Source organism: Battus philenor, unplaced genomic scaffold (genome assembly GCF_028537555.1).
Source record: "Battus philenor isolate CCGP_79_NKW_IND1 unplaced genomic scaffold, ilBatPhil1.0.hap1 SCAF_29, whole genome shotgun sequence".
NCBI classification, from domain to species: Eukaryota; Metazoa; Arthropoda; class Insecta; order Lepidoptera; family Papilionidae; genus Battus; species Battus philenor.
The window spans coordinates 2,357,030-2,370,235 of record NW_027181692.1 but is presented as its reverse complement, the minus strand read 5'-3'; the positions used below and the strand labels follow the sequence as shown (position 1 = coordinate 2,370,235).

General features: G+C 35.6%; 1 protein-coding gene across 1 annotated transcript in view; it reads left to right on the top strand.

The window, feature by feature from the left end:
* The window catches only part of Brr2 (U5 small nuclear ribonucleoprotein l(3)72Ab), a 48,315-nt gene that overhangs the window by 27,155 nt on the left and 7,954 nt on the right, over nt 1–13,206 (top strand). The window contains exons 23-33 of the mRNA XM_068769728.1: nt 1,011–1,117; nt 2,341–2,565; nt 3,889–4,070; nt 4,899–5,079; nt 5,654–5,863; nt 6,760–6,860; nt 7,860–7,990; nt 9,024–9,163; nt 10,403–10,639; nt 11,241–11,422; nt 12,752–12,923. Coding sequence (XP_068625829.1) covers nt 1,011–1,117; nt 2,341–2,565; nt 3,889–4,070; nt 4,899–5,079; nt 5,654–5,863; nt 6,760–6,860; nt 7,860–7,990; nt 9,024–9,163; nt 10,403–10,639; nt 11,241–11,422; nt 12,752–12,923 — 1,868 coding nt within the window. The remainder of the gene's footprint in view (nt 1–1,010; nt 1,118–2,340; nt 2,566–3,888; nt 4,071–4,898; nt 5,080–5,653; nt 5,864–6,759; nt 6,861–7,859; nt 7,991–9,023; nt 9,164–10,402; nt 10,640–11,240; nt 11,423–12,751; nt 12,924–13,206) is intronic.

The following is a 13,206-nucleotide window of genomic DNA, read 5'->3' as shown; positions in this document are numbered from 1 at the left end:
AAGAAGCATACTTTAGAAATCGTTTTACGTGAATGTAACTAGGACATCAATGCATGTGATAGATAGACTGGTAACATGGAACTGTTTTATCATATTTTCGTTTGCCTCGAGAGAGACCATCTCTTATACCATATGAATTTTTTTTTAATCATTTTCTTGATAATGTATCTGTAGAGATACATCAGAATTAAAAAAAATGTGGCATCAATTTTGAACGCAAAGTAATCATTTGTATGTGAATGTTTAGGTAATTTCTTAATTTTCGAACGCTTGTTCAGTTTTTTCTGTTGGCATCCTTGGGTCTTAAAAGTCAAGTGGTATGAATAATATTGTAATGATAAAAAAAATCTGCCAAGTTAAGGGTTAACATTTATTGTCTATGGTGTTTAAATAAGTGTACGCAAATACCTTTAATTTTAGTATAAAACTAAGAAAAGTAAGGTCTAAGATATCTTGTGGAACATTGTTAAATATGGATATGCTCAGACCGATTAAGGATTTGTTAACTTTTTAAAGTCCAAATACAGGTGTTACAAGTCTATTTTTTTATATATATCCCACAAACGTTGTTTTGCACAAAAAAATTGATATTTTAATTTACAAATAAAAAATAAGGGTTGATCGTAGACGGGTGAAAATTTATGGTTGTATGTATTCTTGTACGCTGTATCATAAAAAAATAAAAACAAAAAATTTCGTTAAAAAAATAAAAAAAAAATTTTAAGTGTGAACAACCTTTATCACTTAGGGGTATAGAAAATAGATAGTAGCCGATTCTCAGACCTACTGAATACGCATATTAAATTTGGTTAAAATCAGTCAAGCCGTTTCAGAGGAGTTCAAGTTCGAACACCGTGACACGAGAATTTTATATATTAGATATCATGTGTCTGTCACCATTTTTAATTATAGATTTGACTTTAATAATATCGAAATGATATAATTGGTAATTATCATAGTGTGCTAGAGTGCTAGATGAAATGATGTTTCACTATGCAATATATTGACAGGATGGGCGCAGTTGGTGGACAAGACGCTCGCGCTCTGCAAGATGGTGGACCGTCGTATGTGGCAGTCAATGTCGCCGCTCAGGCAGTTCAGGAAAATGCCGGAAGAGGTAAATATATGCAAAAAAATAATTCATAAATTATGTATCTTAATGGCCCCAACTCGATAACACGATAGATAAGTTCCTTGGAAAAGCTTTTTAAAAAATCGTTTAAAAATATCTTTTGAAAATCGTGTAAAAAAAAATGAAATAAATAAATATATACTGTGCAATGAAAATTAAATCTACAAGTACAAAAGATATAAAAGTACATATTAAAATCTACAGAAATAAAATTGAGAGTGTTTGTTTGTAATATTTACCAGTTTTTACTACATGCAAATGAATGTATACAGTACATATACCAAAAATTACATTTGCTTACATTTTTGTCTGTCTGTTTATTCCAGAAACTCGATAGTTACTCTTTTAACATGAATTTTATAATTTGTGTTATATATTATATATTTGTCAGGTAAAAAGCTTGGAACCTTATCCAAGGCATGTTTAAATCCTTTATTATCTGTACAAATAAATAAAATTGGAGTATCAATGTGTTTGTATATACATACATAAAATGTACATACCAAAATAACATTGTTTTAAATTTTTATCTGTCTGTTTGTTCCGGCTAATCTTCGAAATGGCTAGATCGATTTTGACGGGACTTATACTGGCAAGTAGCTGATGTAATAAAGAGTAACTATGGCTACTTCTATGTTAGAAAAATTATTGATTGAAAAAAAAGTCAATTTTTATTTCTATGCTGATGAAGTCACGTGCACAGCTAGTTTAATATAAAAATAAAGCCGGAGGTAGACCAGTGTTTCCTCAACCTTTTTTGTACCATGCTTCACTTATCCTTTCTAAAATTCTTACAACCTCCTATGTAACATACTAAATTTTATTATTATAGCGAGGAGTTTAAACTCGTGTCGAGTCCATTTAGGTGTTTAATGGAATCAGGCGTTACCTTGCGGAAGTCCATCCTAAGTAAGAAAAGGACCAATATTTAGCCACTTCCGCACATGCAGTGGGGCGGTATAACTCCTGAAGATGCCCCGTGGAGGGGTGAAACAAGTGTTGAGTAATTTGGCGGTGGCGGTTGTGTAATTCGCATTGTTTGCCGCATACGCATTTATCAGCGGGCTGGCGGGCGGTGCACTTTGCTGCACGACTAACACTGCATGTGCGGAAATGGCTAAATATTGGTCCTTATTATATGACACATAATACCTTCATGAATAAGTTTTTTTTTGCTTAGTATGAATTTAAGAATATCTTTCTTACAGGTGATCAAGAAGCTAGAGAAGAAGAATTTCCCGTGGGAGAAGTTGTATGAGCTGGGACCGAATGAGATAGGCGAGCTGGTCCGAGCTCCGAAGCTGGGCAAGATGATCCACAAGTACGTCCACCAGTTTCCAAGGCTGGAGCTGGCTACGCACATCCAGCCCATCACCAGGTCAACCCTCAGAGTCGAGCTCACCATCACGCCTGATTTTCAATGGGACGAGAAGGTTTGTTTTAGACATTGATATTTTTTATATATTACTAGCTGATCCCGCAAACGTTGCTTTGCAAAAAAAAAATAAAGTTTTTAATTAACAAATAAAAAATAAGGGTTTGATCGTAGAGGGGTGAAAATTTAGGGTTGTATGTATATTTGTATGCTGTATCATAAAAAAATAAAAACAAAAAATTTGTATAAAAAATAGAATAAAAAATTTAGGGGTGAACCACCCTTATCACTTAGGAGTATGAAAAATAGATAGTAGCCGATTCTCAGACCTACTGAATACGCATGTAAAATTTGGTAAAAATCGGTCAAGCCGTTTCGAAGGAGTTCAAGTTCGAACACCGTAACACGAGAATTTTATATATTAGATTATTTATATCTATGTTTATCTAGAAATATTGAACTGCTTAAACTGTTTATTTACTATTCAAGAGGTATTGGCCAAGTTCCTCCTATTATTGGTTGAATCTAGATTTTAAAATGTTCACTACACATGCACAGGCCAAAGGGTTTTTATATTGAATGTATCAAGTTACAGAAATTTCATTCATTTTTAGTAATTTACCAAACAACAAACAGCATACACCGAAACCTCTTGAATGTTTTTATCTCAACCCTAATTCTTTTGACTTAAGTTCTGACTTATTGTGTTAAATGCATAGCATTCTGGTAACAATAAATATTTAAATACATAAAAGTTATTCCTTTTTTATTTATTTTTTTTACCAAGTGGATATTGTAATTTGTTTGTCATTCAAATGCGCGGATTAAGGGCGAAAAGCAATTGTGTGAGTTACATTTTACGTTTTGATTAAAATTTGCAATTAAAAAAATTGCAATCAAAAATAATTCTATCATATATAAACAATATAATTGCAATGTTAAAAAATATTTGAGTATGGTATCATCAATATCTGCCATATTAAATTCAAAATATCTTCATACAAATAGGCATTTACTCGTATTATTAAATCATCGATTATTTTAACATTAGAAGAACAATTTCCGGCGATAAATATTGCACATCGACCTTTGGAAAGAGACAATCGGCTAATTTCGGCTTCGTAGAGCTTTATCTCTGTCGCACACTACATATGTGACGTTTTGTCAGTCGTGCGACAGGCAGTGCTCTACGAAGCCGAAATGAGCCGATTATTTCTTTCCAAAGGTCGATGTACAATATTTATCGCCGGGTAGTGTAGTGCGCTATTACCTGCTCAGCTGCTCTGGTGAAAAAAGCTGGTCAGAAACTGCTACATAACAATTAATCTTTTAATTGAAACATGCGAATTGTTATCACAAAAACAAAATGTTTTATCTCCAGATCCACGGGCAGTCGGAGGCGTTCTGGGTGCTGGTTGAAGACGTGGACTCGGAGGTGGTACTGCACCACGAGTATTTCCTGCTGAAGCAGAAATACTGCCGCGACGAGCAACATGTGAAGCTCTTCGTGCCGGTGTTCGAGCCTCTCCCGCCGCAATACTTCCTCAGGGTCGTCTCCGACAGGTGAGAGGGAGTTGAGGGGAGAGTGAGATAGAAGTTCATTTTTACTCCCATCAGCATTGCGGTCATGTTTTCCTCTATTATATTCATACCAGGCGTCCCGCACTGCTTTTTGTGTGAATGATGTCAAAAAAATATTCTGAACAAATTTAATATATACTGGGTGATTATTAATAGGTTACAAAACTTTTATTATGTCGAAGCTATTCATACATAGCTCCTGAATGCTGTATGCAAAACTTATGGGAACCCGTAGATGTAATTATTTATAAATAACAAAACATGCACAGGGTGATTTTTTATAATTATATTGATAGTATTTACACGCATTTTTAATCACCTTGTATAAAGTGATCACACACACAATATGTTACATAATTTTTCCTATTTAAATGTGATAAGCTCAACTTCTGGCAGAACAAAATATGCAAGGAGGAATAGTAAACAAGAATTAATTTTAATACACAGTTATAAGAAATATGATGTTTTTTCTCGCAATGTTATCATAACAATTTTTATTATTTCTGACAGCAAATGAGCTATGTCTTCACATATTGTTAAGATTTAACACCTATATCCTATCACCCTTTACAAGAGCTATGGTTTAAAAACTATTATTTCCTTTTAATTAACGCCCCCTCTCGCAAGGGATGCCCCCTCATTTGGTAAAATCCGTTCTTAGCTTAACTTTACTTGGTAAAAAGGATATTTGTAACGGAGCTTCAAGCCCCTGATCCTCATGGTTCCAGAGATATCCTGATGAGTCACTGCATACGTGGAAATCTCTTAAATAATTTAGTTCGTTACAATTTCTGTTTCAAACGTTTCCAGGTGGATAGCAGCCGAAACACAGCTGCCGGTGTCGTTCCGCCATTTAATCCTGCCCGAGAAGAACCTTCCGCCAACGGAACTCCTCGACTTGCAGCCTCTACCCGTGTCGGCCCTACGGAACCCTAAATACGAAGCCCTGTACAACGAGACCTTCCCGCAGTTCAATCCAGTTCAGACGCAGGTTAGTATAGCTCTACCAAAGTGGAATGGATCTAGTTTTTGTGATATAATATTGCCAGGGTTGTAGCTGAAAGTGTGGTGAGACAATGAAGTGGAGGGGGAGGGGTGGTAAGAGATCTGAAATTTCTATCCCAATATTTGGACCCCTATTTGGTAATTCGACATTTTTTATTATTTTATTTATTTTTTCACATTGTTTTATTTGTATACTGTTCTTTCGTTCTATCCAATCTTTCATTCATCGTCTCTCGTTCTACAGTTCATCTAGTTTTCGTTCTTTTTCATGCTTAATTTTCTTTTTCTGTATTGCTTCTCTACCTTTACCTTGTTCCAAATATCACAGATACAAATATATTATCATTTATATTTATATCATTTTTAACTTATTGTGTTACTATACTATTTTATATATTTCTGCCACGGGTTAAAACATTTTATCAATTATAATATTTTTTACGGACAGCCATTGTGGTGACCGAAAGGATCTCGAGTGGCAACCACTTGCCGGTAGATGGCGTCATCTTGTCGACTTTCGAAAAAGCCCAAGCTTTATTGTGTAATGATCATGTGTGCAGGTGTTCAACGCCGTGTACAACTCGGACGATAACGTGTTCGTGGGCGCTCCGTCTGGATCCGGGAAGTCTGTGGTGGCAGAGCTGGCACTGCTGCGACTGCTGAGCAGCAACGCGGCTGGTCGAGCTGTATACCTGCTGCCGAAGGACGCGTTGGCAGACATCGTGTTCGCAGACTGGTACCACAAGTTCGGCACCAAGTTCAATCTTAAGGTGAGAGCGTGTGATGGGGCTGGGTAGAATTGTGTTTTGGTGTTGAAATAACTTGCTGTTGCATCTTGAAAAATAGACGCGGCGTGAGTAGGCTTCAGGGACCTTAGACTTTGTTTATCTATACTCGACAATAAGTTTTTAGCTTCCAAGTACGACGCGGTCATGTCGATGTAGACCAGCTGACTCTCGCCCGTTTCGCTTGACTCGCACTTTCGTACCAACACACGTACAGACACACACGCACACACGCATATATTTATATATATATGTATATATGCACATGTATATTCAGTGTTTAATAGGTATAAATCTGTGATTTGATCCCTAAATTTCAGAATATTAACTATAAAATTTCTGGTACATTGATATAAAGATTTACTCCATTAAGTCAGTCAGGATAAGCATCAATTTTAATTCCAAGATAAGTAATAGTCCATGAATGAATTACATTTGTTGAATTTGATTATTTATAGGTACAACAATTCGATTATCTATATCTAAAAGACGAAATTTTTTTGGGTCTGACATATTGAATTATACAAGATTTTTTTATTATTTGAATTACATAAGAAACAAATACAATATTATTAAAATCAGAATATTTGTTTCTTCAGTATCATTGATGTCCGAAGGATTATATATATATATATATATATATACACACGTAATTAATTTGTACATTATTGCATACAATTCATTTACTTACTGCGTAATGAATTTGAAATTACTCAAGCTATGTATAGAAGTGACCTTTTACTATTATGATTTAATTTATAACAAACCTTTTTAAAATTTACTTTGACATTCCTACGTTTTAAAAAGAAAACTTTATACATCATTTGTATAAAAAAGAATGCTAAGAATAAATAAATAATTTAAACAATATGTTGTTACAGGTTGTCCAGCTGACCGGGGAGACTGCCACTGACCATAAACTACTGAACAAGGGGCAGATTATCATAACCACTGCGGAGAAATGGGACGTGCTGTCCAGGAGGTAAGGCATATATATAACTTAGGCCTCTCCTGAAGATATCCGAGGATATATCTTATAATCGCCACACTTGGGAGGTATGTTGGCGATGCAGTGTGGTACAATGGCACGCAGAGAACACTGCTTCTTGTCCTTTGTAAATATATTTTAAGGCAATCCTATAAAATTAATACACAGAGTGAATTATTTAAGATTGTATTCCGGGAACCGAACTGATTGCAAGTAAAGATCACCTCAATGACCGATGATGAAGTTATACTACTTCCTGCAACCTCTACTATGTCATTAGTCCATCTAGAGAGAGAGAGAATTATCATTGTTCTAGTGAACCTAACTATCCGTGCTTTCGAATAGTTTGATGTTTCCCAACGTGGGACTTACACCCCACAGTGGGGCACGTGGGTTAAAAGGGGCAATTCAAAAATGAACTCTTCAAGAGTTTAACCCTTTCAATTTGATATAAAAATAATATATATATGTTATAAAGGGGAGTAAAAGGATTTTTACATTGGTCATGGTACGATAAAGACTGGGTAACACTAGTCCAAATTGTCTTAAAACCAAACCCAACATTAGTGACCAACGACCGAGGAAACCTTGTGGATTCAGAAAGTTTTAAACTGTACAGCCTCTATATGAACTTAAATGTAAGTTGACCGCTGGTTCTAATCATAACCTATCGGAGAAGAACCTGGTAAGAAACTCTGAAGGAGTTTTTTTTGTTCTTAATTGAATGTTTTCATGGCCAATTTCTCGAAGCCTCCATGTTGGCCTAGAATGTTTTGGAACAGGGACTTTAATTTCATTAGTTATCCAGTCTTGTTTTTCTTCTCATTTGCTTTCATTTACATACCTTTCATCCATCGCCACGTTTCTTTTAATATTACATATTGTATTCATTTTATTACATTTCATTATCTATATTTTTTTAAATTTTCATTAGATTTTTCTTTAAAAGCATCTATTTATAATTCAAATTTCATAACTTAATGTTGGGTGCAGGTGGAAGGTGAGGAAGAGCGTCCAGAACGTGTCGTTGTTGATCGTGGATGCTCTGCAGCTTCTTGGCGGTGAGGAGGGTCCGGTGCTGGAGGTGGTTTGCTCCAGGATGCGGTACATCTCATCACAGATTGGTATTTATATTTTTGAATCGCTTTTTATTGTTTTTTTTTTTTTCGAAACAAGCATTATACAAAAGTTGAGTTGAGATTTAATACAACATACATTAAAATATATATTTATATACTTACTACCCACTGTCAAGTTCGGAATGTTGATTTTATCGAGAAGTAAGAATAGAAATTCAATAGTGTTACTCTTTTACAATTTTTTATTACATTAGGAGGACCGGAAGGTAATGTCGTTTCTGTCCACATATTTTACAGAAAAGTCCTAGTCCTTCTCAATCTCTTTCATTCTCTCGTCTAATTTCTTATACAATATCTTTCGTTCCTTTTATACATCGCTTTACCCCCTTCCACTTTGATATAATCCATATTTGTATATAAAACATGAAGTAATTACAGGCAAAATTTGTTATATTGTCTGAGCGAGTAGGTACTTTAATATTGTCTGTGGGCAATATCACATTTAACCTATTTCTACTACTGTCCTTTCTTTGTTTAACACTCATTTTTTTAGACTAAGTTTATTATTTAATAATAATTATATTTGTCACTTAATACAGTGTGATTCATTATAAGTATAAAAGCTTTAAAGAATGAATGTGGAAAATATTTGTAAGCATAAAGCTATTTTCAATCAACCTGTATGAAGTAATCAATCTAAAATAAATTGCATTTATTCATTATTTCTATTAAAATGCTATAAGTCAATAACTTTAAGGAGTGTAGAATTTTAATAATTGTTTACAATCTGTATCTTTTATATCGGGACGAAAAGTTCTGGAAAGGCAACCACGAGTTGGTAAATGCTGGTATATCCCCACTAGGTGAACCAATGAGACAATAAGTCGCTGAATACGGGCAGGACAAGATCTGTCATTGTGGCAATCTGTGGAGAGAGACTTATGCCCAGCATTGGGCGTCTATAGGCTTATATAAATGAACGTATGAATGTTAGTCTTCCATATAAATAAATAATTATTACTCACTCTCGCGTTCTCTACTTCTCTTCTGTTCTCATATAATATTTACCATGTTACAGGGCGTCCAATCCGCATCGTGGCGCTGTCGCTGCCCCTGGCGGACGCTCGCGACGTGTCCCAGTGGTTGGGCTGCAATTCCAACGCTTCCTTCAACTTCCACCCCAGCGTGCGACCGCTACCCCTCGAGCTCCACATACAGGTATCAGAAATGTCGCAAAAGCAAAAGTGTATATATATATGTGGGAACGGAACGTAAGAGTAAAGGAAGTGAGCGATTGATTGATGAATGAATGAAGAGTAGGAATGAATGATGGCATTCTCGGGCTAGATGGCGATGGGCCGGTTTGCTTCAACTATGTAAGAGGTGAAAAATTAAAGTGTATAAAAAATATTTACATCTATTATTCGCCTGTGTGATTCACTCCCACATATATATATTTATAAACAGTATGTATATCACAAATAATACAGTATTTTTTAAAATATTGCACCTATTTAAATTAATCGTTTGTATTGGTCCTAATATTCACTAAATTCAGCTAAGCATATAACAATAATGATTTAAATTATATCAACTTAAATAAACCGGTCGTAATATATATAGTATGTAATAAATATATATATATGTATATATATAATGAGTGAGCTATAATTAAGTTCATTTTCAAAAATTATTAAAAAAATACCTGTTATAATTTGACGAATACATATACGTGTGTGAAAGAAACGAAGTGGGCGGGGCACAGAAATTTTCTTCAATTCAGACCACGAGCACCAGGTGGACTGATATGACATTGTCAAGTTCACCGTAAGAGCGGTAATAGTTGCAATTTTTGAGGGAGTGTTATGCCTTGTTGGGAACGTGTTTCAGCTGACGTGTTGATGAAAATCCTTGATTTTTTATATTTTGTAAGTCGCTGGTGAACTATAAATCATCACGAATAATTCAGCTAGTGTAGAGTTCCCAAAACTTTTTTGTATCGTAGACCCCTTGCCATGTTTTTCCGTGTTGGGTAGACCCCCTACTTATCTGATATTGATTTCCTGCAAATTTCTAACAGTAGTGAAGCTTAGTGTTAAAAACTTAAAGTAAAAACACATGTTAATTTATACATTTATTAATTGAATTTAAGTTAAAACTACTTAAAATAAAAATTTTGTATCTGTTATGTAAAATATACCTAACATATTAATAATTTTTACTTCATAGGTACTTTTATTAATAATATTAATAATGTAAATGTTTTGATATTATAAGATAGTATGATGTAAGTAAACAGGTACTATCAGTGTATATGTTGAGATCCAATATCGTGGAGCCCCATTTTCATTTCATGGACCTCCAAATTTTTTTTTCGCTGACGTAGACCCCTAGGGGTCGATAAGGACCACTTTGGGAATCACTGTGCTAATGTATAAATTGATATTGCGTTTCCAGGGCTTCAATATCTCTCACGCGGCGTCCAGGCTGGCGGCGATGACGAAGCCGATATACAACGCCATCTCGCGGTTCGCTGGGACACGACCGTGCGCGGTGTTCGTGCCGTCGCGCCGCCACGCGCGCCTCCTGGCTGCCGACCTGCTGGCGCTGGCTGCCGCGGCTGCGCGTCCAGCTCGCTTCCTGCGCGCGAGACACGACCTGGTCAAACCGTTCCTCGATCGCGTTAAGGATAAGGTATGTCATCATTATATTATCATTTTGTTATTGAAGCTATTCTCTGCTTAACATATTACTAAATTTTTTTATACCAATTCTCACTAACAAACATTTTTTTCAGAATTAAATAAGTAACTAGTCATAACATAATTTTGGAATTATATCAGTTTTTAATATTTTTTAGCGATCAGGTCAAATGAAATAAACCAGAGAATCGATACCCAGTATTTTTTTACTTCGAAAACTCAATTCGTAGCTGAAAGTCACTCGTAATGTAAATTTCTATAGTTCGATTTAATGTTCACATGTTTTTGTCGAGTTTTGGGAACATGGTAGGAATGCACCCACAGAGGGTTTTTTCACAACCAACTACATTTTAAAGGTCATTTATTAGAAAAGCCATCTGGTAACCTCTGGTATAAATGGACTACCAATGAATACAAATGGGCACTGAGAAACCAAAAGCATACAAAGCTTTATATAATTATATATATAAGTATTTGTATAAGTATATTATATATTTGTGTTGGTGATAGACAAATATTGAGTCTTATAGGTAGGTATAAACAACCAAGGGCGTCCACGATCAAACCTCTAGTTTAAAGGAATACGGTTGCAGATGCTGAAAGAGACGCTCTCTGCGGGTGTGGCGTATTTACACGAGGGTGTGGAGGCAGGAGACAGACGGCTGGTGCAGCAACTGCTGGAGTCGGGCGCTGTGCAGCTGTGTGTGGTTGCAGCAGAACTGGCGTGGGCCTTCGCTGCTCACGTTCACACCGTCATCGTGGCCGACACTCACGTGTGAGTGACACTCATTTATAACTGTCGGCAAGCTTTCGAATCTGAAAGTTTTTAAAGGATTTTGTTTTATTCTTATTTACAGTGTCAATTATCTTTTGATACCAGTCAAAAACTGGAACTAGTTCTTCGTCATTGCTTATCGACTCAAAGGTGGTGGAAAAGTTCCACAAATTTACGTACCTAGGGATTGTCGAAGACAACCTCGGAGCACGAACCCATATGTAAATCACGTAAATTGTCTAGGAGAACTAATCTCAGAATTTTCCGATCCAAAATCAAAACCGCGTGTGAGACGTGGAAGGTTACAAAGACATCAGAACTTGACTCTATGTCTTCTTTAACGGCCTCCGCTGAATTCTCGGTATTTACTGGTACGTGTAAATCACCAACTAAACACATCAATGGCCGAAAATGATGCTGGTTATGCCAAACGCTCCAAAGAGGGACTTCCCACCATATACCGTGACAAGCTCTAAACTTGAATTCCCAAGGAAAGAGAAAACGTGGTTTTACTAAGCAGTCTTCGTGGCGGGCGATAGTTGTAGAAGCGAAGCTAATAGTAAAGACATGGCCCGAATTAAACACGAGGCCCAAGACCTACCTCTGCTCCACCTGGCGTGCATAGGAACTGAAGTCAAGGTCAAAAATTCACAAATACTTTTGTACACAAGTATAATACTATCAAATATCTTTTAACACGTGTCAAATACTGCCAAATAGATTTAATATCGGTAAACGTGCACCCTTATACAGAATGTGTGACCTCCAAAATTCACATATTAGTGATATTGATATATTCTCGTGCTCTCTCGTATCTTTTAAAAGACTTTCGTTCGAAATTATTGAGTACACAAAATACAATTTAAACCATAATATAAATATATAAACAAACATAATATAAGTATATAAACCATAATCTTTGATCCCTGTTTAGTAATGTTTTTATTTGTTTTGTCATTGTTTGACTATAGATCATTAAATGTTCTTAGTGAGATAGTTATAAGAAAAAAATTGTAACTAATTTTATATTTCTAAGTTTCTAAGTTTGTACTTTCTTACAGCCTTTTGTTACTGTTTATCTCCAATAAAGTAAATAAATAAATAAATAAATAGTCAATTTAAACTCGCCAAATATCTTCTTACACAAGTCAAACACTGTCAAATATATTTTTAGACAATTTAAACATGCCAACCTTCATTGAATACTGATACAGTGTAGTACTTATTAGTACAGCCAAATATTTATTAACACAAGCCTTGTGCCAAACATCTAACGATCTGTGCAGACACTGCCAAATAACCTGAAATTCTTCCTAACACAATACGCAGGTACAACGGAAAGCTGCATTCATACGAGCAGTATCCCATCACGACGGTGCTGCAGATGCTGGGGCGAGCGTGCCGCCCCCTGGAGGACGACAGGGCTGTCGCTGTCCTCATGTGCGCAGCGCACCACAAGACGTTCTTCAGCAAGCTTCTCAACGACTGCCTGCCTCTAGAGGTATGTAGTGGCAACCCTAATAATTGCTTACTTCCAAGTGATGGCGTCACTATGATACATGTTGGTTATAGGTAAAAGAGTTTTAAAGGTATTTGGCAGCAAAAGGCTTAGTTTTTATACCCGACTCTTTAATTACAACATAGAGATAAGTTTCTTAGAAAAGCAAGCAAAAATATGCGTAAGAAAAATCGTATAGAATTAAAAAAAAATTCTTAAAATAAGTAATAATCGAATCTGTATTAAAGCTTATAAATGTAAAATAAAAGTAATTATATTGATTATA